At 39.9% G+C, this 26,916-nt stretch overlaps 1 protein-coding gene across 3 annotated transcripts in view; it reads right to left on the bottom strand.

Annotated features, from left to right (window-relative positions):
- inpp5f (inositol polyphosphate-5-phosphatase F) overlaps positions 1-26,916 on the bottom strand; it is a 213,269-nt gene that overhangs the window by 15,830 nt on the left and 170,523 nt on the right. For all 3 annotated transcript variants that reach the window (XM_078564764.1, XM_078564765.1, XM_078564766.1), the window contains exons 10-17: positions 23,229-23,353; positions 20,015-20,092; positions 17,823-17,943; positions 9,331-9,459; positions 5,682-5,799; positions 4,044-4,242; positions 1,760-1,831; positions 1,517-1,590 (exon numbers count right to left, since the gene is read on the bottom strand). In XM_078564764.1, coding sequence (XP_078420890.1) covers positions 1,517-1,590; positions 1,760-1,831; positions 4,044-4,242; positions 5,682-5,799; positions 9,331-9,459; positions 17,823-17,943; positions 20,015-20,092; positions 23,229-23,353 — 916 coding nt within the window. The remainder of the gene's footprint in view (positions 1-1,516; positions 1,591-1,759; positions 1,832-4,043; positions 4,243-5,681; positions 5,800-9,330; positions 9,460-17,822; positions 17,944-20,014; positions 20,093-23,228; positions 23,354-26,916) is intronic.

Genomic DNA, 26,916 nt, shown 5'->3' with positions numbered 1-26,916 from the left:
CCTTAGACTAAAACTGCAACCAATATTTCAGGTGCAGCCTCACCAATGTCCTGCATAATTGTGGTAAGATGTTTATACTCTAATACTCCAACCCCATGGTAACAAAAGCTAATATGCCATTTACCTTCCTGATTCTTGCATTAACTACCCCCATGATTTACCTCCGGAATACTGCATTCCTCCTTATTCAGGGCTCTTGGCCAAAATCAGAAAGCAAGGCCAGTCAATCCCCAAATTAAAACTAATACCAGATTATACAATTAATCATAACCTGTCACCACAACAGAATTAGAGATTGCAGTTTCTCACTATGCACAATTTAATAGGGAAAAGTAGCTTGCATTGGTTTTCTGTTGGAAAGATCAAACGTTACGAATGCAATGTTTATGATTATGTTTTGGGACCGTCTCTTTAATTCAAGGTAAAAATGAGTTCTGCCCAGCAACAGGCAAGGTGGCTTGATTACCAAGTCAAGAGTTACAAGGTGCAAAATGTTCACACCTGAAACAAAGGCAAAAGCAGCTGGCCTAACTGTGGATGGACTTACAGTCTCCAATTTTTTGGATAGAACAGAGGGAGACAGAGGAGAGAAAGGGGCATGTCTCAGAGAGAAAAGCCATAGCTGGTGTGGTCAAAAGAGAGAATAGGCTTAAACTCTCAGCTACTAAGCAGAAGTTTGGGAGAAAAGACACACTCTGCTCAAACAGAGACATCCCATGGCAATTGGACTTGTCCCTGGCGTGGCCAGGGGAAGACTCTCCTGAGTGCACCTTACTACTGACATTCAGTTTGGTACTTCTCCAGAAACTAAGAGAAGTGCCTTTTCATGGTCTCTTGGCGTTACAACTCAGCGAAACTGGGAGAAGTGAACCCATTGGAAGCGGAGAGAGTGACATTGGACTGGTTCCTCTACTAACTGCAATTCTGGGGATGGCAGCCAGTGAAGTATAACTGTGGCGTGGGGTCTTCTGTTACGTTCAAAGGTTAGAGGAGGAATCTCTCTTCGGTAATTTAGAGTACTAGTTGTCTACTAGTGTTTAGTTGATTTTGAATTTTGTTCATTTCTTACGGTTAAGTCTTAAAACTTAACTGAACTGCACAACAAGATTTCCAGTTGGTCACTGGGAATTCAAATATCTTGTTTAAAAATATCGGTCTCTACAGGGATCATAGCATATTAAACACAACTGCCTCATTGTAAGGTAAAAAATTGTGTTACACCACCTTATAGGCAATGTTACTGAAATAAGTTTTTTTTTAAATCACAGAACTAAGGTACAAGAGTCACTTTTATTCCCTTACGGTGTATATACTTCTTTAAAAAATACACAGCAGGAACATGCACAGAGAAGTATTGCAACAAAACATGTAGAGATCAATCTGCAAGAATCAGCAGGTAGATTAATGCCAGGGTGCAGAGTCAAAGTCAAATGTGAATTCAAGCTATAGCACTGGCAAATCCTGTAACACAGATGACAATAACAAGAACCAGACACCAGCATCAAAACAAACCCACCAATTTCAATCTTCTCCAACTCTTCCAAGTTCATTCGTTCATACTGATTCACTTTATCAACTTCATCATCATAGCTGCCAAAGGAGAGACAGAAGGGGTCAGATTTTAGACATGTACAAGTGAACAATCACATATTCGCTCAATAGTTGCTTAGCAACATCAGTTATGGATTTTATTCGTCTGCTTACGAAATGATCTTCACGAACTTTGAAGGAGTTTTAAACAAGTTAGCCATTTACTTACTAGGCCACATAGTAGGCACAGTTGGAGAGGAGGAGCAGCACATCAACATCTCTATGGGTGGCATCGATAAGGCTGCAAAAGAATTACAATTCCAAGCAATATAAATTTCCTATGGGAACACTCAAGTCTTTTATAAAATAACCAACTCTACTAATTTTAAAATTTAGACATCCTAAATTTGAAAATACCCCTCAATCAGAAGGGTAAAGATATCACACCATGAAACCCTGTCTAACTAGCCCAGTGTTTCAGCTATTCTTTCCGAATTAAGACATCAAAGAGTGTTAACCCCTACTTCCTCAAGTGTCATTTGAGAGCAAGAGGTAAACACAGGTCTCAAGGTGAGAGGTGATCTGCTTCAGGGCTGTAGCGACACAACGGTCTTACCCACTCAAATCGACATTCAAAGCCAAAAAAAAAAACTGTTTATTGCCTTGGCGCAAGTCATTACACAATGTGGCAAACAAAATAAAAAGTTCTTTTATACAGCTTCTTGAACATTTAATTTTTTTTAATTAAAAAGTGAACATGATTTCCATCTATTACTTTCAATTCGAGCAAAATCCATTTTGGCCGATGGCCCAGTAAGAGATTCTGGACTGCTTTAGTCAGGGGACTTGGAACCAAAACACATCCTGGTTGAATTAGTATAAAGCATTCAAGAAGATGCTCACAATTCAAACCATGCCAACCTGACAGCACGAGGGTAGCCACAAACAGGAGCTCAAAGAGGAAATATAACATTTGTCCAAGAAACTACAACCACATTTATGTTGGCGCTGCAGCTTCGTTAAAGCAATAAGCATTTTCTTCTACCAAATTACTTAATGATCAGTGAGGAAGTTACAGCTAGTTGTCTCTAAACTTCCAGTTACATGGATGCATAAGAAAAATCACTGAAAATTCTACTAAGTGGCGATGCCCAATTCTCAATTACATTCAATGTAATTAATTTGCCTCGTCTGCATGTATTTGGAATATTACTGTACTATTGGCACAGAAATCAGTTTGTGCAATTTTAAAACCATGAACAGCCTCAATCGTGAAACACAATGGAAATAAATGTTAATTGTGCAATATATTATCAAGTCAACTGTTGTGACTAGGATTTATTCTAACGTTCTCCCCCGACAGTTCTAACCTTTTCCCTTCTCCCTACACACAGTAAATCAATGTGGTCACAACTCACTACCATAAATCCAGTATAAATAGCTGCACCATCAAGGACGACACAGCATCTGAAAACAGGTACTATCTAGGTCTATTCAATGCAGTTTAATGGTAGTGGCACAGAAGTATTTCGTTTGGTGGTACCATGCACAATTGCATGCTAAACACAAAGATGTTATAGCTGCCGGCAGCATAAACCTCCGGTATTAACCCTCAAACATAGCAGAGAAAAATATATATTTTCACCGACATGCAACACCACCTTGCAAGGCTATAAAACAGTACCAGCAATTCTCAGGAGAAGGCTCTTTTTCCAAAACCCAGAGTAAGGAAACATGAGGTTACTAAACATGGCAATCAGTTCAAACATTTCTTCTGAAACTATGTAGGCTTGTCAAGGCTGGATTATTTTCAATTCAACTTGTGGGATTTTTTTTTAAATATATAAAAGTATCATTTTTTTCTTCAAATTCAACTCAATAAATTTGTAATGCATTTTACCCCTAGCATTAAAACATATAAAATAGTCGTTTGGTAGTACAGCCATTTGCTGACTCATTCCTAAGGGTAATGCAATCAGGGTCAAGCTGCTTGGTTTAAATTTTAAACTATGCTTGGCAGTTAACTGTCAAGCATCATCAGTGGTGCATTCTCCATGCCACCACCACTTGCCAACCCATCAGCACTTTCTTTACATACAGTATAAATTGTTGTTTTCCCCCTTATAATTGGTATTCTTGCGAGGGTCCTAGTGAGTGCAAAATGAAAAGCTTAGAAATACTGCTTGGAAAAAAAGAGACATGTCCAATGGTTGCTCTTGCTTTGCAGGGCGTGCTAACTCAGCCTTGCTGCCATTCCAAGCACATAATGCTAGCAAATATCACCTGCCAGTAAACAGAGTTAAAGGACATTTCAAAACTTCATTAAAAATTCAGCTTTCAAATAACAGGCCCAACCATCAATTTTCCTGTGCCATGTACATTGGAAACAGTTTTATATTGTGGTGCAGCCATTTTCTACATTTAATTAAAAGTGACAGATGGAGATTCATCAATATTTAATTTCTGAGAGTGAAACAAAAATTCTCTGATGGATGCATTTTGTGATGACAGACCTTGGATCACAATCTATCACAGCCCAGCCCCCATGGAATTTCTCATCGTCAGGTAATAGCAGTTTCATGTAATTCTGCAAGAGGAGACTGAACTGTTCCTGCTGGTTCCTCTGGTTCTGTTTATGCAAGGCTTCATGCTCTTTCTCCTTGTTGAAGATGGAGTAGAGATCTTCCGTCACTGGGATACCCTGCATTGGGTCTAATTCAAGAGGAGCATTATCACTCAACAGCAAGTACACTTAAACACAATACAGGCATGGTGAAATTAGCTATATATATATTTTTTTTTAAAAGCACAAGAGTCATATAACCATCAGGATAGAAAATCAATACTCATTTGGCAAGAATTAGTAATGATCAAGGACAATGTGTATTCAGAGTCAGGCATAATAAAAACAATTCTCCATGGGTTGACTGACTACAAAACCCCTGAGTGAGATGTTGAAAAGGGCCAGACTTAGACTGAAAGCCAAGTTGTACATTCAATAACTCTGAAGTTATTTCGAGAGGGTGAAGGAAACCCATTATAATATCCATTTAATATTTGAATCCCTACATATTTGTCAGCCTTGCCTACGATAAATTCCTATGTCTAGATTTATAATGGAAACTACCTATGTAAACTGTTCAGGCTGGAGTTTCACCCTGTCCCCTGAAGTGCTGCAGCACCACCATTGTCTGGAGAATGTGATAAGTTTACATAGGTAGGTTCCATTAGGAATGTGAACAAGAATGTGTGCAATGGAAATACAAAAGAACAGAGAATCTAATTTTAAAATGCAGACTGAACTGCATCTGCTCACCCTGGCCCAAACCCACTTTGCCTTGTAACTGCACTTAATCTTGGCTTCCAGTGTGTACTGCTGTAGCAGACTGAACATCAGATACTGTAAATGTTCACCAAACAATATAATACAGCAGTAAATTTCAATCTGATTGCCAATCCCCAGCTGCAGGCATTTTTGCTAACTAGTAACTCATAAATCAGATGGAGGTTTCCAGCAGTCAGGTTCTGGAGTAACAAAAGGAACAACTCGAGTGGTGGCCAGTTCCCAGCCAATGCTGCAGGAGCTTGGAAGGATATCACCCAGACTGTTTTGTTGATCAGGGAATTGATAGCTACACAGCACAAGTGGGCTACAGGAAAGTAAGAAAGAGAGCCAAGTAAAAATAATGGGCCAAAGTGGTGAAATCGTCACCCAATTCAAGATTTCTACCAAATAGAGGTGCACGACGCACCATCGCAACTCGCCCGACTTCCTCACACTACTTTGTTCAGAAGCTGCCATGTAGGTGATGGATATTCTAGAAGAACAGGCTCGGTGATAGAGTGAAGTGGTATGACATGTTGATGCTCCAATGCTGTTATTTTTAATACAATCCAAAATGTCGCAACTGGTTAACTAATGATCGAGATGCACAAAATCAAAATGGAATGCATTTTACTTCCGCTAATCTGATAGAAATCTATCAAAAAAGAATAATTTCTGGGGAGCAAGATCCTTTATTTCAACTACAAGAAAAAAAAAATTGATATCAAACCCACTGGAAACATGTGGGCACAGGATTTTCTTATTTTTTCCATTATTATATATTGGTCAAAGTTTCTTATTGTTCCTGAAGTTACAACATTCTTACCTATTACAGCTTGTCTATATGCATCACGGAAGCGATTGAGATAATATCGATTGGCAGAGTTATAACCATCTTTCATCATTCCTGCGAGTTTTCGTTCTCCAGTCCTTGTAAAGTCACCCTAACATTCAAAAGGAACACAAGTTTAATACACCCACACCTCTGTTTGGGGAGGTTAAAGGACTAATACTTATGGTTTTAATGATCAAAACATTTCAGATTTCAGCTTAAAACTTCAGATTTGAGTTTATTGCTCAGAGAATACAAATCATAGGTATCATCACCTGGATCAGTTACTCAGGTTGGTTCCACCTGGAACAGATCATAGCATAAAAGACACTCCAAACTGATGCACTAGATTTGTTCAGCATCCATTATTCGTTCATTTCTAACCAATTCCCTCCTCTCCGCACAGCAAAATAAGGGGATGGGAAAGCATGATAATGACGACGACAGGAGAGTGTTAAAAACCTGTTTTGGAAAACTACTGATGACAGTGATCAACCTAACCCCAGGTACCACGCACGCCTTCGTCTAGCTCTCCCACTTGCTTTGCTCGTTTTTCCTTTTTTTGTTGCAGATATTCATCAGCTTGCAGTTATAGCTTTAATGGAGTTGGCCTCCTCTCCCCTTCCTTCCTCCCTACCTCCCCCACAGCAGCATCTTCGGTCAACTCAGTGTCTCCTCATCAGAAGCATAGACTGCAGCCCTTGCAGAGCCCTGGATTCTAGCTTTCAAAGGCTCGAGGCTAACTTGCAGGAGACACTCTTTCAGGATCTGATGGGAACCATTGGACCTACTATCCAATCAGTAGCTACCCTGAAACTATGCCCAGGCTACCCAGAAATTTACAGAAGAGATGAAGCTCCTTCCCAGGACACAATGGTCATGAAACAAGGGCAATCCCAAGTGACTCTTTTATCAAGCTAACTACCTCTCAACATTAGTTCCCTACTAGCACCTTAAAGATCAGCATAAGTAAAGTGTATCTCAGCACCCAAGGGAAATATCACAGTGCAATCACTTATCGTAAAACAAACCATATACTTGAAAAGGACGAATTTACAGGACTATGAGGAAAAGACCAATTTGATAGCCTTTTCAAAGAGCTGGCACAGATATGATGGGCCAAATGGTCTCCTTTTGTACTGTATGATTCCTTGATTGCTCTTTGAGCTGGTTCTGATTGGAATTGGCCAGAATGCTGCTGGCAATTTAATCCGAGGAGAATGTATTATTAATAATCTCCTTGAGTTTCCCTCACAGCTGTCATAAAGGACACTTCCAAGTACCAATCCCACAGGCCAATTTTGATGTTGTTCAACCTCCTGAGCATTTCCATGATTCCATGGCCAGCACTTTTCTTCAGCCAGAACAAGGACTTGGCAAGGAACTGTGATACCTGGAGTCTGCTTAGGAGAATACAGCAACACTTCTTCACACCATAAAACATTGCCTCCCAAAGCCCTACAAGTCCTCGTAGCAGCCGCAGTAGTTGATGTATGGGCCTTGCTGCAGAGGTGTTCCATTGACGTGCTTGGTAATTAAAGTGGAGTCATGTGTCATAGGAGAAAGGGCTATGCTCTGACAGGATCAATGCTGAAAGACTGTTTCCCTAGAACTAGTAGCATTGGTCTCAGGATTAAGGGTCAGCCATTTAGTACAGAAATGAAGAGAAGTTCTTCACTCAGAGGGCTGTGAATCTTCAGAATTCTACCCCAGAAAGCTATGAATGTTCAGTCATTGAGTATATTAAAGACTGAGGCTGATGGATTTTTGGACACTAAAGGAACATTAGGATGGGGCAGAAAGTGGAATTCAGGTAGATGATGAGCCATGGTCTTATTGAACGCGGAGCAGGCTCGAGGGGCCATGTAGCCAACTCCTGCTATTTCTTGTGTCACCCAAAATCTACCATAACAATTCCCTGAATAGAAATGGGAGACTGAGCTTCCCATGATGAAAGGACTACAACTCCCTGAAAATCTGGCATCAATACGCAGGATTCATTATAGTTGGTCATCCTATTTGAATGTGGAGGGAGCAGGATCAACAACTACTCCGGAAATTCATTGAGCCCACAGTGCAATTTGGACGTCATTTACTGCTGCCTGAATTGGAGAGTTGTGAGCAACACAATATAACTGAAAAAGCATGTCAAATTGATACTTCGGCATCAGTGACAAATTGAATAAATCCACCAGCTCCCTTGAAGACGGGAGACTGCAGCCTAGGTGATGCAGTAGAAATCACTGGTTGAAACCTGGAAAGAGAGAGTGACAGAAAAGTTGAGAGCTGTGGGACCCGAGACAGCCACTGGCAGGACTAGGCTGCAGATCAGCGCAGAAAGCAACATCGTTCCGCCAGGGTCGCCTGAGTGAATCAAAGTCAGCAAAGACAACTCCTCATCCTTGGCTCTGATCTGTTATCCTACTTCATCAATATCCCAAACTAGGCAAGATTCATGGGGAAAGTTAACTGCGTGGTGGCAGTTGAAAATGAACTGGTGGCTAGTCTGTCTCTCCCTTTCTTTCTCTTACACAATCTGGTGCTTTGAAGTGCCGCTCAGTAGCTCGAAAACAACATACATTATATTCAAAGATAAAAGCAAAATACTGAGGATGCTGGAAATCTGAAACAAAAACAGAAAATGCTGGAAAAACTCGGCAGGTCTCACAGCATCCGTGGAGAGAGAAACAGAGTTAACGTTTCAAGTCCGCATGATCCTTCTTCAGAGCTGAAGAGAAGCTGAATGGAAATGTTATGAAATTTACACTGTCTAGGCGGGGGTGGGGCAGATGGAGCTGGATAGAAGGCCAGCGATAGGTGGGGACAAAGGAGGGAGTGACAAAGATGTCATGAACTAAATGACAAATGTAGTGTTAATGGTAGTGGTTCATGCTAAAAAAGACTCTAATAGTGGCATAAAGGTAAGAAAGCAGAATAGATACGAATTGTGCACATGTAGACATTTATATGTGGCTCTCTTCCATTGGGCAGTTCTGCTCATGACAATGGCTATGCTTCTTTTTTGGTTCAGAATTTTCACCAAGTGTGGTGAAATAGAAGTTTCTGAATTCTGATACCTTGCAACTTATACTTCATTTACATATGCTGGAGCTGGATTGAAAAGAGGAAAATGCTCTTTACATTCAGACTAAAATTTACAGCGGAATCAAAATGGGATGTAAACCCAGTGCAAGTTAGCTCTGCCAAAGCATTTGACCATGAAAATTATAGCATAACTGCTTTAAGCCCCTTTCTCGCTAAAATCAGACTTTCAGGACCATTTATGCTGTGCTTTAGCAGTACATCAACCGAACAACTGAGAGGAACTGAAGTTCTTGACTAATCGTGTTAGCTACAAACTTCAGTTGGTAATAAACTTGCACAGACTTTAGAGCCTTAACCATTTATTGCTCAGTTATTTTGAGCCAATCACATGCCGATGTCAATCATGAACACTTCCAGGTCAGAGGGAAATTTCTATACTATAAACAAAGATACAAAATTACACTAATATAATTCTCCTGTGCTTCAGAACAAGGTAGCATTCCAATTAAAATATTGTATCAAAACCAGCATTCAGGCTTCCTCCTAATACATATAAAGAACAACCTGCTCCAATCACCAAAATGGAGAGATTTTTTACCTTTAATGCAGCTGTCCCAGCATACTGCCTGCTGATGGTATCTCCATTGTTGGCCCACATGATCTGGTAAATCCGATAGCACTTTTGAGGCAAGGGCTGTTCGGGTGGCATGACCCCCAGTTTCTTCAGCTGAAAGGGAACAGCCGAGAGAAAACATCAGATCCCATGAATTATTTACATCTTTGCAAGGTTACTTACGTTTGCACTACATGTCTGTAAATCAATGTTGTACAACATATTTAGCCTCTACTGCAGTACAAACAAGGATCTGTTATCAAGAATCGTGTCAGATACATGGCAGCGCAATAACGTGGCAATGCCCCTTTTACTACTAAACATGCGAATAATCTCAATCGAATTTTTGATGTTTTAAGAAAAAATGGAATGAAGGGAATAAAATGCACATATACAACTTGTCTTCAAGATGCGCTGAAGAACTTCATATCCAAATAAGTAACTGCACTTTGGTAAGTAAGCAGTAACTAGGTAGATAAACATAGAAGTCAATATGTATAGCAAGATCCCATAAACTGTTTTACATTATGTTACTTCAGGGAGTGACTCGAATAGCTCAAAGATCTTCATAATTACCTAAATAGGCAGATGGGCTTCATTTTTCTTTTGAAAGACAGTATGTGTCAGTACAGTCCTCCAAATTCACCATTGAAGAGTCTGCTTAAATTGTGTCAAGTCCTAGAGTTCTGCTCGACACTGCGAACTTCTGACTTGAGTGGGAGAACTGTCAATGAAGCCAAATTGACAAGACAAGCGATGGACAGTTTCCTCCTCCTCTGCATCACGCAGCCCAAAGTAAAGCCCCCTTCTATTCTCCATCAAGGGGCCTTAGCCCAATCTCAATCAGGACCTCATACACACCAAAGTGAACTTGTCCATCTCTCTATTTTCTCCATTTAAACAGTCAATGCTCACAGAGAAAGTCCATACTTAAACACCAATCTAGGTTTATTTTGGTCAATTTAGTGCAGTTGGCCCACGCCGAACAAAACTAAGTGGCCAAGCTTTCAATCAGTCCCCTTAGGGCTAGCAGAGAGAGGGGAATATCACTCCTTCAGCCTGAAATAGATCCAAATCCTTATCTCATGGGTGAAAGGGCGATGTATCATTCATGTGACGAGAGCCTTTCATTAAGAAAATTGAATTTATTCAGTGTAGGTGGTATAGGGGAAAAGAAAAAAAGGTTTCAGTACAAAAGAAACTAAGCAATTTTATAAAACTAAATGCAGTTAAATTCTGTACAAATGTGCAATTTATTTTTGACTGCTGAAATTAAATTTGCAGACTGTGCTGCAAAGCCAATTGTTTAGTACTGATGACAGTCTTTAACTTAATTAAATGTGAATAAAACTTGCAATTAAAAAATAATTTACAGTGTCAATAATTACCCTCTGCCAATTTCTCTAGTAACAATACTCATTTGTGATTAAGACTTAAAGCTCCCTGCCTCTCACAGGCAAGATATGACATCTCCACCTGCGATTGCATTTTTTCACCTGATCCTCCCCATTTCCCTTTTCCACACCCTAGCCTCACCTGTAGGAAGAGGATTTCTTCCTCTCCCTATATTTTATTTAGGATCAGTTAGTTAAAATGATAGCATTTAATTGTGAATGCTCTGTCCCAATGTATAGGAGCAGATACTGTCACTTATCAGACAGGGCACACGATTTATGATACTGCATAGGTTAAGACATGGGGAAATGATTTGTTCTGCCCAGGATTAACTTTACAAGTACTTTCCCAACCAATCTCTGGAAAGTAATCTGCAATGCCCAATTCTAATTGTGCTTCAAGGTAAATGATCTATGCCTGGAGAAAAATGGTCAACATATGTCACAGGTGTAATATTACCAGTGAAAACTTACTGCCTCTTCAAGGATGTTTGAAATCTCAAAAGGTACATCCTAAATATAATAAATAAAAATGAAGTGCACCTTTCTTAAACCTTAACCTGATTCACTAGGATAACCTCTTGGTTAAGAACATGTAGCCGGGACTGAACCCATCATCAGCCATCTACTCAAGCCATTTATGTTGATCATAACAGAGACAAGGTGCAAAGATTCTGTTAACTTCAACTCAACACTGTATCTTTCAACATCTGCTTTGTGTTTTTCAGAATAACTCCCACCCACTGTGTCACACGATTATGCCGAAGATCAGGACTAATCTCCATAACTATCTTCTACAAAGCCCCAGTATTAGTGATTAGCAGATGAAGTTATTTGGTTGGTTTAGCTCCATCCTGGAGAAGACCTCTGTTGCACAATGTGTTCTCAGGTCTTAAAATTAAAAACTGTGGTGAAGTCTCTTAAAAAGTGACTGGGATGTTAATACAATGAATGCAACTGCATCTTCAGAACTCGTATGCTTTTCTTTAAAAACTTGATTTTGGCCTAAAATACCACTTTCCATCTTTTAGTTGGTTTCAGTTCTGAAACGGACAATACAACTGAAATCTAAAGCAACTTAGTCCACAGCTTATGAGCCAAATGACCACAATGTTACCATAACGCAGCTCTAGGAGGTTAGTGATAGCCAATGTCACAGTCCAGCATTATCACAGAAGTTGCACGTTTTCTTCACTGCTACCAATCTACCCAGATTTTCTTCACAATCTGAACGCAACCCTTTTTCCCCATTACTTTGTTTGAGCAGAGGACCACAGAAAGGCAAAATAAATTTCAAATTGGAGCTCAAAAACTGCACTGCAGCCAGAGTCCTTCAGTTGGAAGAAACCTCAATGACCTCATTTCTTAGCTGTGCTTTTTGGTAACCATTTTCACTCAGATTTGAGATAACTTAAAGTTAAATAGTTAAGCTATGAAAGATAGTAGCATACTATAGTCTGTTAGACTTCACCTCATTGGCACATTTGTGTAATTAATAAGGCTTAATTTATCAAACTGTACTGCACATAGGCTGAGTGATGAAAAGTCTAAATTTGTATGTATTATTGGGATGATTCATGAATTTTGGGGCCTGTTGTTATTAAGAAAGTCTCAAAATTAGCATCTCCAAGTGTCAAAAACTGTGATGTAACTTTAAGAACACATGGAGTGAACTAGAGTTATAGCTAGGGCACATTGAGGCTCCAGGGAGTCTAGTTTAGCAGTGAACTGAAGCCAAAACTACAATGATGATTGGCCAGGAAGATAGACTGAGGACAAGATGTTCTGGGGACATCCTGTTAAGAGATACAAGTTAAACTTAATTTGTAGTGGGGAAGCCAGGCATGCTCTTCCCATCGGTCAAGTTTCAAATATTGGGTTAGACATTGTTAGTTGTGTTGACACATGTGTGCATACTTGGGCTCAATGTTGCAAGGCTACCTGCAAAAAAAAAAGAGTATAAAATAGGCTCCTCACTGACCACTTTGCACTTGCCAAGGGTTAGCATTTGTTACAGGACACTTGCTCAAGGGCAATTGCCAGGAGAGTATGTTAGGAGTAAGCACCTGCTAGGAAGTTTGTATTTGTGTAGGACATTGCCAGGCGATGGGTAATTATCACAGGTTGGCTGCTAAAAGAACCCAGTATTAGGTTTAGTGGCTAAAGTAATTGTCACAGGTTGAGGGGTTGCCATAAAAATCCAGTATTAGAAATCAGTGGTCCAGTCACTTCGTCTAATTTGGGAGAATCAATGGTAAAGTATAATATTAGTCATTTTGAGAAAGCTAATCTTGGTTAGGAAACAGTTTCCGCACAATTGCACAAGCATTCAGCAACAGGCAGCTGTAAAGTGTGTAGCTTCAGCAGTTAAGGTAGACAGGAAATGTCAACAGCTAAAGTAGACTAGGAAGTTGAGTTGAAAAAGGATCCATTTGAGTTGAAAGTCTTAAAGCTGCATAGGGATTTTTATGAACGTTTGAGTTAAATTGGCTAGGTTAAAATCTCAAAGGAGTTTAAGAGTTAAGAGATCAGACTCAAGAGAGCAAGAAGAGAAGACACCAGAAATTGCGGGATCCACAGGAAAGAGACTGACACGCATTGAACTTGTGTACCATGCCATGCCTCGACTAGTGAAATATCCAGTATCAATCTTTTTTGTCCAATCAACCTTGTTAGTTTGCACTCTAAGTTAGTGATTGTCCTCTTTGCCAGTAAGGTTATTCCTCGACAAGAATTTTCTTCCCCAAATCCTTACAAAGCCTTCAATAAAGGTCAAAGTACGTGGCGATGGGGACAGGTAGCGGAATGGATACTAAGCTGGCTGTGAAACAGAAAGAGGGGTTTAGGAATAGTCACTCAGACTGGCAAGAAATATCAAATGATCCACAGGGATTAATGCTGGGACCACGGTTGTTCACAATTATATCAATGATTTGACCTCAGGAATTGGAAGTGTAATTTCTAAATTTGCAGAAAATCTAATTTGGGAGGTGGAGTTCATACAAAGGAAGAGTGTGACAAAATGAGACAATTACTTACAAAAATGGGGTCTGAATTGCTACAAAAAGGATAAAGTTGTATTCGAGGTGGTGAAAAAAGGATTCACAAGGATATTACAGGAAAGGCTAAACATATTGCAGCTCTTTTCTCTAGAAAAGAAACAAATCTGAGGCAAGACCTGATAAGGCCAAAAAGAAATTGGATGGACACTTGAATGGGCTATGGGGATAGAGTGGGGATTGGGACTGTTTGAAATGTTCTTCAGAGAGCTGGCATGGATCCGAAGGGCTGAATGGCCTCCTTCTATGCTGCAATGACTCCATAACTTCAGGTCTTTAAGATAACGAAAGGGTTTGATAGAAACATTGCCTCCATGTTTACCCTACTTGTGGGGTGAGCACAAAAATTAGACAGTTAATAAATACAACAGGGAATTTAAAAGAATCTTCTTTACCCAAAGTGGAATGTCAAGCACCCACTACCACAGTGAGTAGTTAAGGAATATAGTACAGATGCATTTAAGGATAAGCTAGATAACCATGAGGGCGGAAGGGCTAGAAGAGTCTGCTGATGGCATTAGTTGATGATTGGAGGGAGGAGGAGGTTTGTGTGGAGCACAAACACCAGTATAGACCAGTTGGATCGGATGGCCTGTTTCTGCAGCGAGCTCGATACAACTATGTGGTAGTTGCTACTGAATCTTTAAATTTCAGGCATTGAGTGAGAACACAGTTGACTTGGTGGTTTTATCCAAGTGACAGTCCTCTTGCCTCATAGGAAAGATTGTGGGTTCAAGCCCCACTCAAGCAGATGAGCATGTAGTCAGACAGTGACTTCCTCAGACTGACTGTGGGAGTGCTGCAATGTCAGAATGTACCATCCTTTGGGCGAATGTTAATAAAGACCTCATCTGCTCTCAGGTGCACAAAAATGATCCCATGCGCTATTTGGGAAAAGAGCAGGGGAGATCTCCCAGTGTCCTCGTCAATTTGCCTCAATCACCACCAGAATAAGTTGGCTGGTCATTTATGTTATTGCTGTTTGAGGTACTTGGCTACGCTCAAATTTCTCCATGTTTCTCTACATTACACCAGGACTACACAAAGTACTTCAGCTATATGGACCAGTGAGATCATCGGGGTTATGAAAGGCCCCACATAAGTGGTTTTCTTCTCATCCCATTCACACAGTTCCAGTTAATTGCTCAATACAGTAAACTGCTAATACAAATGTTAGCTTGGATTTCAGGTTTTGCACTTCAATCTTATCCAAATACCTTGTATCACAACTAAATTAAATTCCCTGAAAAATGCCACCTACATTCCCTTTAATTAGTAATGATGAGAGACTATTTGAGGAAGAGGCTTAAAAGCTCTACATTATGAATATGAAGCAGGCTGCTACTGAAATCCAGGCTTGCTTCAAGCACAAAATCAGATATATAGCTAGGCGGAGCAAAAATAAATGAACAGTTCTCAAAAATCCTCCGTGGTAATTTGATTAGCTGGTAGCTGATTTTCAAACCTCTTGTTTGTACTTTATAAGCACGTAATCAAATATTTATTGCACTGATGTTTTACTTTGAAGTTATTCACTGGACTGAAGACTTTTTCTGCTTTCCCCCCCATCCCATGTCTAATACAATTGAACACATTAATGCCAAATTATTAATTTTCTTTTGGATTAGTAGCATCTGCAGAATGTGAGAATGCCAGCGTAGTTTGGATCAGAAACAGGAATCAGAGTAGGGTACTGTTCGAAAGATGCCGGGGCGGAGTCATCTGAATCAATTGTTCACTCAGACCATCAGCAGTGGGTCTTGATGAATGCTAGCTCAACTTGAACCCAATCCTTTGGAGGAAGGGAAAAAGTACTCTGGTTTTTGTAACCATACAAATCGCATTGAAGCCCCAATGCAAATTAAGTTAGCAATATGCAAGACCTGCAATCAAACAAATCTTCAAGGTTCATATCATATGTAATGAAAGAACACAAGAAAACAGGAGTAAACCACACAGCCCACCGAGCCTGCTTTGCCATTCAAAACTCCATTTTCCCACTCACTCCCCATATCCCTTAATGATATACCAAAAAATTGTCTATCCCAGCCTTAAATGTATTCAGCGGTGGAACATTCAAAACCCCCTGGGACGCAGCATTCCAAAGAAAGGAGTTTCTTTAAATCCACTTGCAGCAGCAGCTTGCATTAATATAGCACCTTTGACATAGCGAAATGCCTTAAGGCACTTCTCAAGGTTGTCATCAAATGAAATCTGACATTGAGCCACATGAGGTATTACAGCAAACGACCAAAAGCTTGGTCAGAGGGCTAAGTTTTAAGGAGAGCTCCAAGGAGGGAATTCCAGACCTTGGGGCCTATGCAGCCAAAGGCATGGTCACCAATGATGAAGCTAATAAAAAAGAACAAATGCTCAAGATGCCAGAATTAGCTGAGCACAAAAATCTCTGTAGGGGTTTGGGTAGGGGGGGCAGGGGGCGGGGGTGTTTGTGTTGTGTAGGGCTGAAGGACACGAGGGATAAGGGGTGTGGCCACGGAGGAATTTCAAAACAAGGATGAGAGTTTTAAGATAAGGCAGGAGCTGATGTAGATCAGTAAGCATGGAGGTGATCAGGAGAATGGAACTTGGTGCATTTCAGGACACAGGCAGCAGAATTTGGATAACCTCGAGTTTATGATGGTAGAAAATGGAGGCCAGCGAGGAGTCCATTTTAATTGCCAAGATTAGAAGTAACCAAGGCACGAACGGGAGATTCAGCAACGGATGACCAGAGGCAGGGATAGAGTCGGGCAATGCTAGAGGTCTTATATATAGTCTTAGTGACTTCAGAGAAACAGGGTCAAATAAAACCAAGGTTTGTTCAAAGAACACAGATGTAAAAATATTAACTTGGTTTCTCTCACCACAAATGCTGCCAGCCTGAGTATTTCCAACATATTCTGTTTTTATTCAGAGTTGTGGACAGGTTTGGTTCAGCGTCAAACAGCTGCCAGGGAGAGGGATGGAGTCAGTGGCTCGAGAATGGAGTTCATGGCAGGGACAGAAGACAATGGCTTCAGTCCTCCCAGTATTTAGTTGGAAGAAATTTATTCTCATTCAGTTCTGGATGTCAAGACAAGCAGGTGCTGAGAAAATGTTTCCCTTGTCTGTGGAATTTAGATAGGGTCACTATCAGAATAAGGGGTTGACCATTTAAGACTGCGATAGAGAATTTTTTCACTCAAAGGGTTGCAAATCTTTGGAATTCCCAGAATTCCCCACTGCAGAAAGTGGTAGATGCTTCATTGTTGAATATATTCAAGACAGAGGTTCAGTGCCAGTTGTGATTTTGCTGCAAAGTCCAAGATGAAATGACCACCTGGAAGTCACTCTCAAATATAGATCAGTTTAATGGGTACACTAGTTATAAATGTTGCTGTGAAGCTAATGGAACACTTAGCATACATAACCTAAAAAAAAAAGGTCATTTGGCCCCTCAAGCCTGCTCCACCATTCAATAAGGTCATGGCTGATCTGATGATAGCCTTAACTCCACTTTCCAGCCTGTCCCCCATAACTATAAATTTCCTTTTTAGTGGCAACCTGTATCTTGACAGGTTGGATGCTGAATTCAGCTGCAACACAATGTCACCTCTGAAGAATTGCCAACTAATGTGTAATTATTGCAAGTTTGTCAAGTGATGACTTACTACGGAGGTGCACAGTGAATATGTAGTTTAAATTTTACTGATGAATTTTTAAAAAAACCGTCAGGATAAATTAACATTACCATATTTGCTGGACCATATTTTGTTTCTGGAAAAAAGTCACCTGATACTGCTGTGCACCTTATGGCCTGAATATTCCGTCCGAATATTTCCTTCTAAAATCCTGGTGCATCTTTTGGTCTGACAAATATTGTAATATTCATTGCAACAACTACATTATAACTTCTACATTTTGTGAGGGGGAGTAGAGAGATGAGAAAGGTTGAAAGTAATGTTAAACATTAAACTGGTGAGGATGTTTAAGATCAGATGCACAAATATATCCTAGTCTCCGAAGTCTCTGAACCACAGATTACCTGTTGCTCCATGACCACTCGAGCAATTGCAGCTTGAACAACATTGGTCCGATCCAAGCAATCCATGCAGTTCACCCTGAAGATCCCTTCCTGTTTGCAAATCTCTCCTGCCTGGTCAACCCTGTATTCAATCAAAACAAAGGTTTGCTTTTCCTATGATCACTCCTACACCTGGTAATGTTAATACCACACCCAGTAATGTTAATACCACACCCAGTAATGTTAATACCACACCCATCCAAACAGGAACAAAACAACGCCCACTTTTAAGAGTAAAAATACCAGCATTTGCAGGGAATCAATCCTCTGCCAAACATTCTGCACCAGATGATTGTGTGGTAACATTCTTTCCACTAGTGGGGAATGCCAACACTTCCTGTTTCCACAGTGCAGAGTGAGGGAAGCAAGCTGCTGGTTCAAACTGCAGTTTACAAAAAAGGATTTCTTTATTTAACAGTGAAAATTGAGAGTGGGAGTGTTGCTTCAGAGTTGAAAGGCACAAGCCACCCTACAGGGATCTTGTTGTCTCTAAAACACATCAGAAACAGCGTTTTAAGGTGAATAAAAGGCTGCATATTTTTCGCAACACGTAGTTTGAAGCAGTCTGAGCTAATGGTGAACTGTAAAATTGGACGCTTTTGTCAGATCTCTGCTCAGCAGGAAGCTACAGTCACAAGACCTAAAGTAAAGAACAATGTTATCCGTCTGCAGCTCAGCATCGCAGTCATCCCTCAATGATGACATTCCAGTTCTATTATGTCAGAGTGGCCCATCCTCATTCACATTACTGATGTCACATGAAGTCCTCCTGCAAAGGGGAGTTCTGTGCAAATGTGCACAATGGTGCAGCATTGGCTATGTCTATTACTTATAAAAAGTCTGACAACGGGCAGATTCGCTGATAACTGCGTAGATATAACCTGCAGCATTTGGAATTAAAAACGGTATATCCCTCCAAATATTCCATTTGGTACTTTTATATTTGTTCAGAACTTCTGCATCGTCAGTTCCACTTTTTTAAAATTTAAAGTGAGCTTGATTAACTTGATTATAGTGCTTAAGTGTATATTGTTAATGTTGCATTCCTACAATTATGCCATTTTAAAAGCAGTATATATTGCATATATTCATCACATAAGAGCTAAGAAATTGAACTCTTGTATTGAGCACCCAATGGCAGCTCTGGGCATTTCCAGAAGAGGTGTAGCATGAGATAAATATAGTAACCTTTTACTAAAATAAATACTTCAATCCTAATCTCAAAAAGACTGCTCATTGCTATAATGTAAACTTTTCCATTTACCACTCCAGCCTCACCTGAATCAAAACATGCATTTAGACTTTTGTTTGGGTAATTATATGACAACTGCCCACAAAGCTGGTTTGAAACTGCCCAAACTCATTGTATGTAGAACCTTTGTGGATGGAAAAAAAGGAGCTTTTTATCCCATCATTCTGGGCTTGATTTGAACCCAGGTTAAAAGAAAAACACAATTCAGTGTGTAACACTCTACAAAATTAGATACTCCTTCCTGCAATGTTTCAATTTAATTTTCCCTGTTGAGCCCTACAGTGCTCACCACTTCCAGACCAAGAGGATAGACAAGAGATGAGCTCCCAGGGCTCTGCTAATTACAGCATATGCAGGCACAGCTCACACTCACCATCCAACCTACTCACCCAGCCTGCAAAGAGGGGTATAGCACTTCAACAGCCCAATCTTAACACATGGATTGAGGGTAAAATAATTGACACTTGCAAGCATCGCAATGCTGATCACTATATTTGCCCTGCTATTGCTATATATACATACAGCTTTATCAACTTTGAAAAATCACAGCTGGGAACACAGTAAGTGGTGCTAAAAACAAGGAATTTTAATGAACTAATGTGACAAAGTAAATAGTTGATTTAGGAAATTCTAGAAGTCTAGGGCAGCTTTGATGACAACTTTAGACCATTACAGATATCCCATAATGTGCTGAGGGCTACTGTCCCTCAACACACCAATAAATGATCATTGATCATATTTTGCAAGTCTAAACAGTGCAAATATTCAAGAGCTTATGTTCAGAATATAGTAGAACTTTTGACAGGCTACAAGTTAGTTTTTGGTTTTGTGAACTTTTCATTTTAACAAGGACACTTACTGCTACACAAAATCATGAAAGGTAGTAAATTGAGATACTAACCAGCCCCACTTCATGTCCATGATGATATCAGAGATAGCATCCGTTAGAGTCTGCACATTTTCGAACTTCATTCCCCGACTAGAAAGCAAGTAAGCAGTCACTTCAGTTCTGGTATTTTGACTCAATTTTTAAATAAAAACATCATGACCCATGTGAGATCATTACTTTCTTGGCTTTTTTTTTTAAAAAGTGACCTTTCCAGGGAACGGCAATCACACAAGGCTAATGAAAGGTGCCGTTATTGCAGTCTGATCTCGAAAGACACTCTGAGAGCACTTCAAAGAATGGTGGATAGAACGAGCATTGAGCAGTTTTGCAATTGTACAGAAATGCATATCTAAGGCACACAGAATCCCAATGTATGCAGCCAGTTCACATTAACTACATTGTATTGAGTTCTCATGGATCAAAGGTCAATTAAGAAAGTGGAAGTTATTATGAAAATGCTGGGAGGGGAGGGAAGGGGGAAGGTAGCTTATTCATGTTTTCAGCTAGTTAAAATAATGGATTCAAACATTATGCATTCCGGGATGTTAATACCTCAATCATTGTAATTCCTCACTACACAGGAAATGCACTCATCAACCCACTATGAACAAGCAAACCGCATTTTGAATTTCAGTAATTCTGCTTTTCAGGCCAAGAAAAAAAAGTTTATCTGGTGGCATTACAAATATCTGAAACATGAAAGTTAAGCACTTGTACAGAAACATGGTCCAGTTCATACCATTGGGAATTGAACTCCATGCAGATTTGTGCACAGACTGAACGGCTAAGCCTACAATAAACTCAACCAGTTTAAGGTGCCCGACAGGCTCTAACGCAAGCTGTCCCAGGGACTGGCCATTGCTAGCCCCATTGTTGACACCAACAAACCTGTAACAGTCTGAATGGAAGTGTCAGAGGTAAGGTAATCATAAAGACAAAGAGCAGTTCAGTTCCAATGAGGCAAAAGACAACTCAGTGGGGTGCTGCAAGATGATAACTAATTCTATTTAATACCTGTCATATTAAAAGAGACTACAATTCTAGCCAGTGCTGTTAATTCTCTTCTCCACTGTTACATGTGGCTCTCAGCCACATGAGCACCACTGATAATCATAGTCCAACTCTTGGTAGTTTCTAGTACTTCATTTTGATAAGTCATTTACCTTAGCTGTACTCATTTACTAAGTTCTAAACATTAAAGAGTTTATTAGTTTAGGCTACAGAAGATGTATCCTCTTATCTGACTCAAGCACATTCTCCAATGGGAACAGAAAACAGCTGGCCAATCATTTTACACTGTTACAGGAAGCTGGAGGAAAAGCTCACACATCTTTGCAATTTCTAACAGGGTCAAGATAAACAGAATCCTAAGGAATTGTTTAACACTGTTACATATGCTACCAAGGGGCATAGACTCAAAATTCAGAAAAAAGGGAAGACAAAGTTTATTTTCAATTATGTCACAGAGGGTGGTAAATGTGCGGAACAGTCTGCTCAAGAAGAGAATATCAGCAAATTCAAGGAGGAGCTAGTTTGAAATTGTCATGGAGGTACAAACAATAGAACATATTGAAAAATAAAAACAAAAACAAAAATACCTGGAAAAACTCAGCAGGTCTGACAGCATCTGCGGATAGGAGCACAGTTAACGTTTCGAGTCCGAATGACCCTTGAACAGAACAGAACAGGTCATTCGGACTCGAAACGTTAACTCTCCTATCCGTAGATGCTGCCAGACCTGCTGAGTTTTTCCAGGTATTTTTGTTTTTGTTTTGGATTTCCAGCATCCTCAGTTTTTTGCTTTTATATTGAAAAATAAACTTTGGAGCCAGGCCTGATAAATTGCAATAATCTTTTCTAGCCTTGCATTTCTAATGAGGGAATGTATCTAAAAGAATCAATCGTGTCTTATTCCAGTCGTTTAGTTTGGTAGCGTGACTGTCTTAACCAGGCAAACAAAAACCAAAACCACTGATATGAAAATGCAAGCACAAACATAATTTTAAATGCAGGAGGCTACAATTCTGGCCAGCACTGTTCATTCTCTTCTCCATGAGCACCACTGATAATCATAGTCCCAACTCCTGGCAGTTTCTAGTACTTCATTTTGATAGTCATTTACCTTAGTTGTACTCATTTACTAAATTCTAAAACACAAGTAGCCAGAAATGCCTATTAGATCATTGTTCAGTAACCAAAACATTCCCTCCACCAATCCACGGTTGCCGTGTATAAAAATATTTATATTATATCCTGGTGACTCATTCCCATTATGTATTTAGAAATGAAAACAAACATTTTAAAGCCCCCAAGGCCATCCAAAACAATTATTTTTTTCGGATATTCATTTAATCTAGTGTTGGGATGGAAAATTATTTCTAATGTTTAAGGATTATGTGTGCACACAAAACAAACTGCTTTTCTACTATAAATCATTGCCAAAGAGTAAAATGGAAAATATTGCTTTCCACCTCAGCCACTCCCAATCTGAATTCTGGGGCCATACAGCAACATAAATTAAAACCTCATTGAGTGATTAGGCAGCTGTCTAAGCAACAACTGTCTAAATACCAGCTGCCCGGTTGATTTTCAACTGTAGACATGAACAGACACTGGATTCTAATGGCTCAAGACAAAGACAGATGTCTGATAGTTGGTTTGAATCTTCCCTTCACTTTCCCCTGAATTTAACTCAGTCTGAGCCACGGAAGCACTTCTACAACTTCTAAAATCAGATTTGTTGAACAATAATAGGCAAAGACCTCATGTTTGCCTCTTTCGCTCATTAATTTTAAGAAAATTAAAATATCAATAATTTTGCTGAAGTAAAATGATGTTTCACATACCAAGAACCAACACTCCCAAATCGTAAAAACATTAAACCAAAGAAAGCCATGGTATTTTAGAATTGAAGAGATTGGATATTCCAACAGGAAAAGAAAGGGACCCGGTATCTAACCGACCACACAGGCAGAGGGAGGGAGGACAAAAATATCATTTATCTGATTTACTTTCATGGGATGATGGAGATTTTAAAAAAACACGGCGTGCCTGATAGATGTAGATCACTGTGCACTGTATCACAAGGTGGAGTGAATTGCACAAACATCAACTTCATCATTAGCTGCATTACATCGCACTTAAATCCTTCTTTGAAAAGCCTATTTTAAGCCGGAGGACATCCATGTAAAGACCTTCAATCACAATCCTAGGCTTTGATTCTTACCAGTGCTCATGGAAGTCAAAGGTCACATAGGTAAGGCTCGGGTTATTATAGAGCAGAACTTGTCGAAGGAAGGCATCTCCGATTATTTTCTCCCTTCCAGTCTGATCTACTAGGCTGACAATAACCTATAAAGATTGAACAGAAACTTGAATCAAATGCAAAACAACTCTCAAAATCACTTTCAAAGATTGAAATCCCATTTACTAATAAGTAACCAATCCGCGTAACGATTAGCAGGTCAAGACTGTTGGTGGACATAGCTACCTCGGCCAGACGCTCTGGAATGCCCTCCCTAAATCTCTATATCCCCCCGTCCTGCTTTAAGACACTCTTTAAAAACAGTGACCAAATCTTGGATCACCTGTCCTAATATATCCCTTTGCGAGTCAATGGATCAGTTATCAGACAAAATTGGACAATGAAGCGCCTTGGGACATTTTAAAAGGCATTATAGGGAAATTGTTGACATTGATGCTGCTTTGCAACTGGGTGTTGCTTACAGAACACAAGTGAAGCACTAGGACAACACAATTAAAAGACTAATTCAATTATACTACTAACTATTCCAAACATCTCTGGATAAACAGAGTTTCCACATGATAACATGTAATCATCATTTCTGTTTTATGACACTGATATCTGTTGATGGTGATGATACTGGATGGAGGATATGCAGTTATGAAGTTCAGTAGGTTTAAACCAAGTCAGTGTTAATGCAGCTGTTAGAGAAGTAATGAAATACTTAATAAACCCTAAGCAAAACAAGGCCATAAACTGGTATGTTTGTGGGGGTTGGCGGGGGGTGGGGGGGTGTATATTTTTATATATATATATATATATATATATAATAAATATATGTATATATAATAAATATATCACAGCAGGCTGAAGTAATGCAAAACATAAAACCATTAAAAGGTGACAGACATGGATTGTTGATTAAATAGTGTGTATATGAACACAATATAGCACAATATTTTCAGTGAAAGACAAATGTTCAAGGAGCTAATTTTAATCAAACTATAAACATCTTTGATATTTTTACACAATGTGGCATGCACAACCCACAGATTGTTTATGAAGATGTAAGAAATAAGCATGAAGGACAGCGCAGCATCGCGTCAGCGCTTCAATGTGCCCTCACCTTTGACAATAGAACACAAGCTCATCTCAGAAATTCCCCGTGTGGCAAATTCCTGATCTAAACAAAGTCATCAACAAGGTGTCACTCTTGAACACCTCAGTAGCTAATCGAAGAGCAGAGACTGGCAGCCAGGACACTTGTCTGCTGTTTTGGTAAGAAAATGGTGCCCAGCTTGGAGTGGGAGGGAGATTATTTGCATATGACTCTAAAGACACATGATAGTCACATTGGGAAATGTCTATAGCTGTGTTGTGGTAATTGTTAGAGGCAATGTTTAAGGATACTTGATAATTGAGATATTACTGTTGTTCTGTTTGAAAAAGAAGTCCAAGAATAAAAGGTCTTCAGAAGGATATAATTAGTAAAAGGGTGGCAAGAGGAAGAGTGGGGCTGATTAGAGACCAAAAAGGGGATTTAGACACGGAGGCAGGCAGCATGGCTGAGGTGTTAAATAAATACTTTGCATCCGTCTTTACCAAGGAAGATGCTGCTGCCCAAGTCATGGTGAAAGAGCAGGTAGTTCAGACAGGGAGTGTTTTAAATGGTTAAGCAGGTGGTATTGGATAGGCTGTCTGTACTCCAAGTTGATAGGGCATCAGCACTGGATGAGATGCATCCAAGGATACTGAGGGAAGTGAGTGTGGAAATTACAGAGGCACCAGCCATAATTTTTCAATCTTCCTTTGATAGTGCCAGAGGAAGAGGAAATTGCAATTTCTTGTTTTATTTGTTCATGTCATGTGGGAGTCACTGGATGGGCCCGCATTTATTGCCCATTCCCAATTGCCCTTGTTCAGAGGGCATTTAAGAGTGTTGTGGGTCTGGAGTCACATGTAGGCCAGACCCACAGCATAAGGACAGATTTCTTTCCCTAAAGGGCATGAGGGAGCCAGATGAGTTTTTACGACAATCGACAATGGCTTTATGGTCATTAGACTTTTTAATTCCACCAGCCGCCATGGTGCGATGTGAGCTCTGGTCCCAGAGTATTAACTTGGGAGTCTGAATACCAGTCCAGTGATATTACCACTACGCCACTGCCTCCCCTTAATGTTACATCCTTCTTCAAAAAGGGGTGTAAAGATAAGCCCAGGAACTACAGCCAAGTCAGCATTACCCTCATCAACCCTTCCTGTTAACTGATCAAAAAGCAAAGTCAGACAGACAAGTCAGTTTAATCTGGGTGGTGCGGAAGCTTTTAGAATCAATAATTCAGGACAAAATTAATAGTCACTTGGGCAAATGCAGGTTAATTATAGAAAGCCAGCATGAATTCGTCAAGGCCAAATCGTCTTAAACTAACTTGGAGCTTTTTGATCAGTTAACAGAAAAGGTTGATGAGGGTAATGCTGTTGATGTGGTATACATGGACTTCCAAAAGGCATTTGATAAGGTGCCATACAGACTTGTGAACAAAGTTAGAGCTCATGGAATAAAAGGGACAATAGCAACATGGATATGAAATTGGCTGAGTGACAGGAAACAGCAGTGGTGAACAGCTGATTTTCAGACTAGAGAAAATTTTAGTGGAGTCCCCCAAAGGGTCATTGTTGGGACTCCTGCTCTGATTAATAAGACCTTGACTTTGGTGTACAGAGCACAATTTCAAAATTTGCCAATGATGCGAAACTAGGAAGTATTGTGAACCATAAGGAGGATAGTGTAGAACTTCAAAAGGATATAGACAGGTTGTTGGAATGGGTAGAAAAGTGGCAGATGAAATTTAATGTGAAGAAGTGGGAAGTGATTCATTAAGGTTGAAAGAATATGGAGACACAATATAAAACAAAGGGTAGACAATATAAAACAAAAGGTACAAGTCTAAAGCGGGTGCAGGAACAGAGGGACCTGGGTGTATACGCGCATAAATTGAAGGTTGCAGAAGAGAATGATTAATAAAGCATACAGCATCCTGGGCTTAGAAATAGGCACATAGAGTTAAAAAGCAAGGAAGTTATGATATACCTGTATAAAACACTGGTTCAGCCTCAACTGGAGTAGTGTGTCCAGTTCTGGGCACCACACTTTAGCAAGGATGTGAAGGCTTTAGAGGGAGCAGAAAAGATTCACAAGCATGGTTCCAGGGATGAGGAACTTCAGTTATGTAGAAAAGTCAAAGAAGTTGGGGCTCTTCTCTTTGGAGAAGGTTGAGAGGAAATTTGATAGGGGTGTTCAAAATTATAAGGGTTTGGACAGACTAGATAGGGAGAAACTGTTCTATTGATGGAAGGATCAAGAACCAGGGGGGCACAGATTTAAGGTAATTGGCAAAAGCAGCAATGGCGACATGAGGAAAAACATTTTTATGCCGTTAGGATCTGGACTGTATTGCCTGACAGTGTGGTGGAGGCAGGGTCAATTAAGGCTTTCGAAAGCTTACTGGATCATTATCTACAAAGAAAAAAAATGCAGGGCTGGGGGAAAAGGCAGGGGAGCGGTACTAGCTGAATTGCCCCTTCTGAGGGCCAACACAGACCCAACGGGCTAAATGGCCTCCTTCTGTGCTGTACTCATTCATATATCATAGAATAGAACTATAGAAAT

The sequence above is a fragment of the Cetorhinus maximus genome, chromosome 20, assembly GCF_964194155.1.
Source record: "Cetorhinus maximus chromosome 20, sCetMax3.hap1.1, whole genome shotgun sequence".
Classification (NCBI taxonomy): domain Eukaryota; kingdom Metazoa; phylum Chordata; class Chondrichthyes; order Lamniformes; family Cetorhinidae; genus Cetorhinus; species Cetorhinus maximus.
The sequence above is the reverse complement of the archived record's forward strand: the minus strand, read 5'-3'. Positions and strand labels throughout refer to the sequence as shown.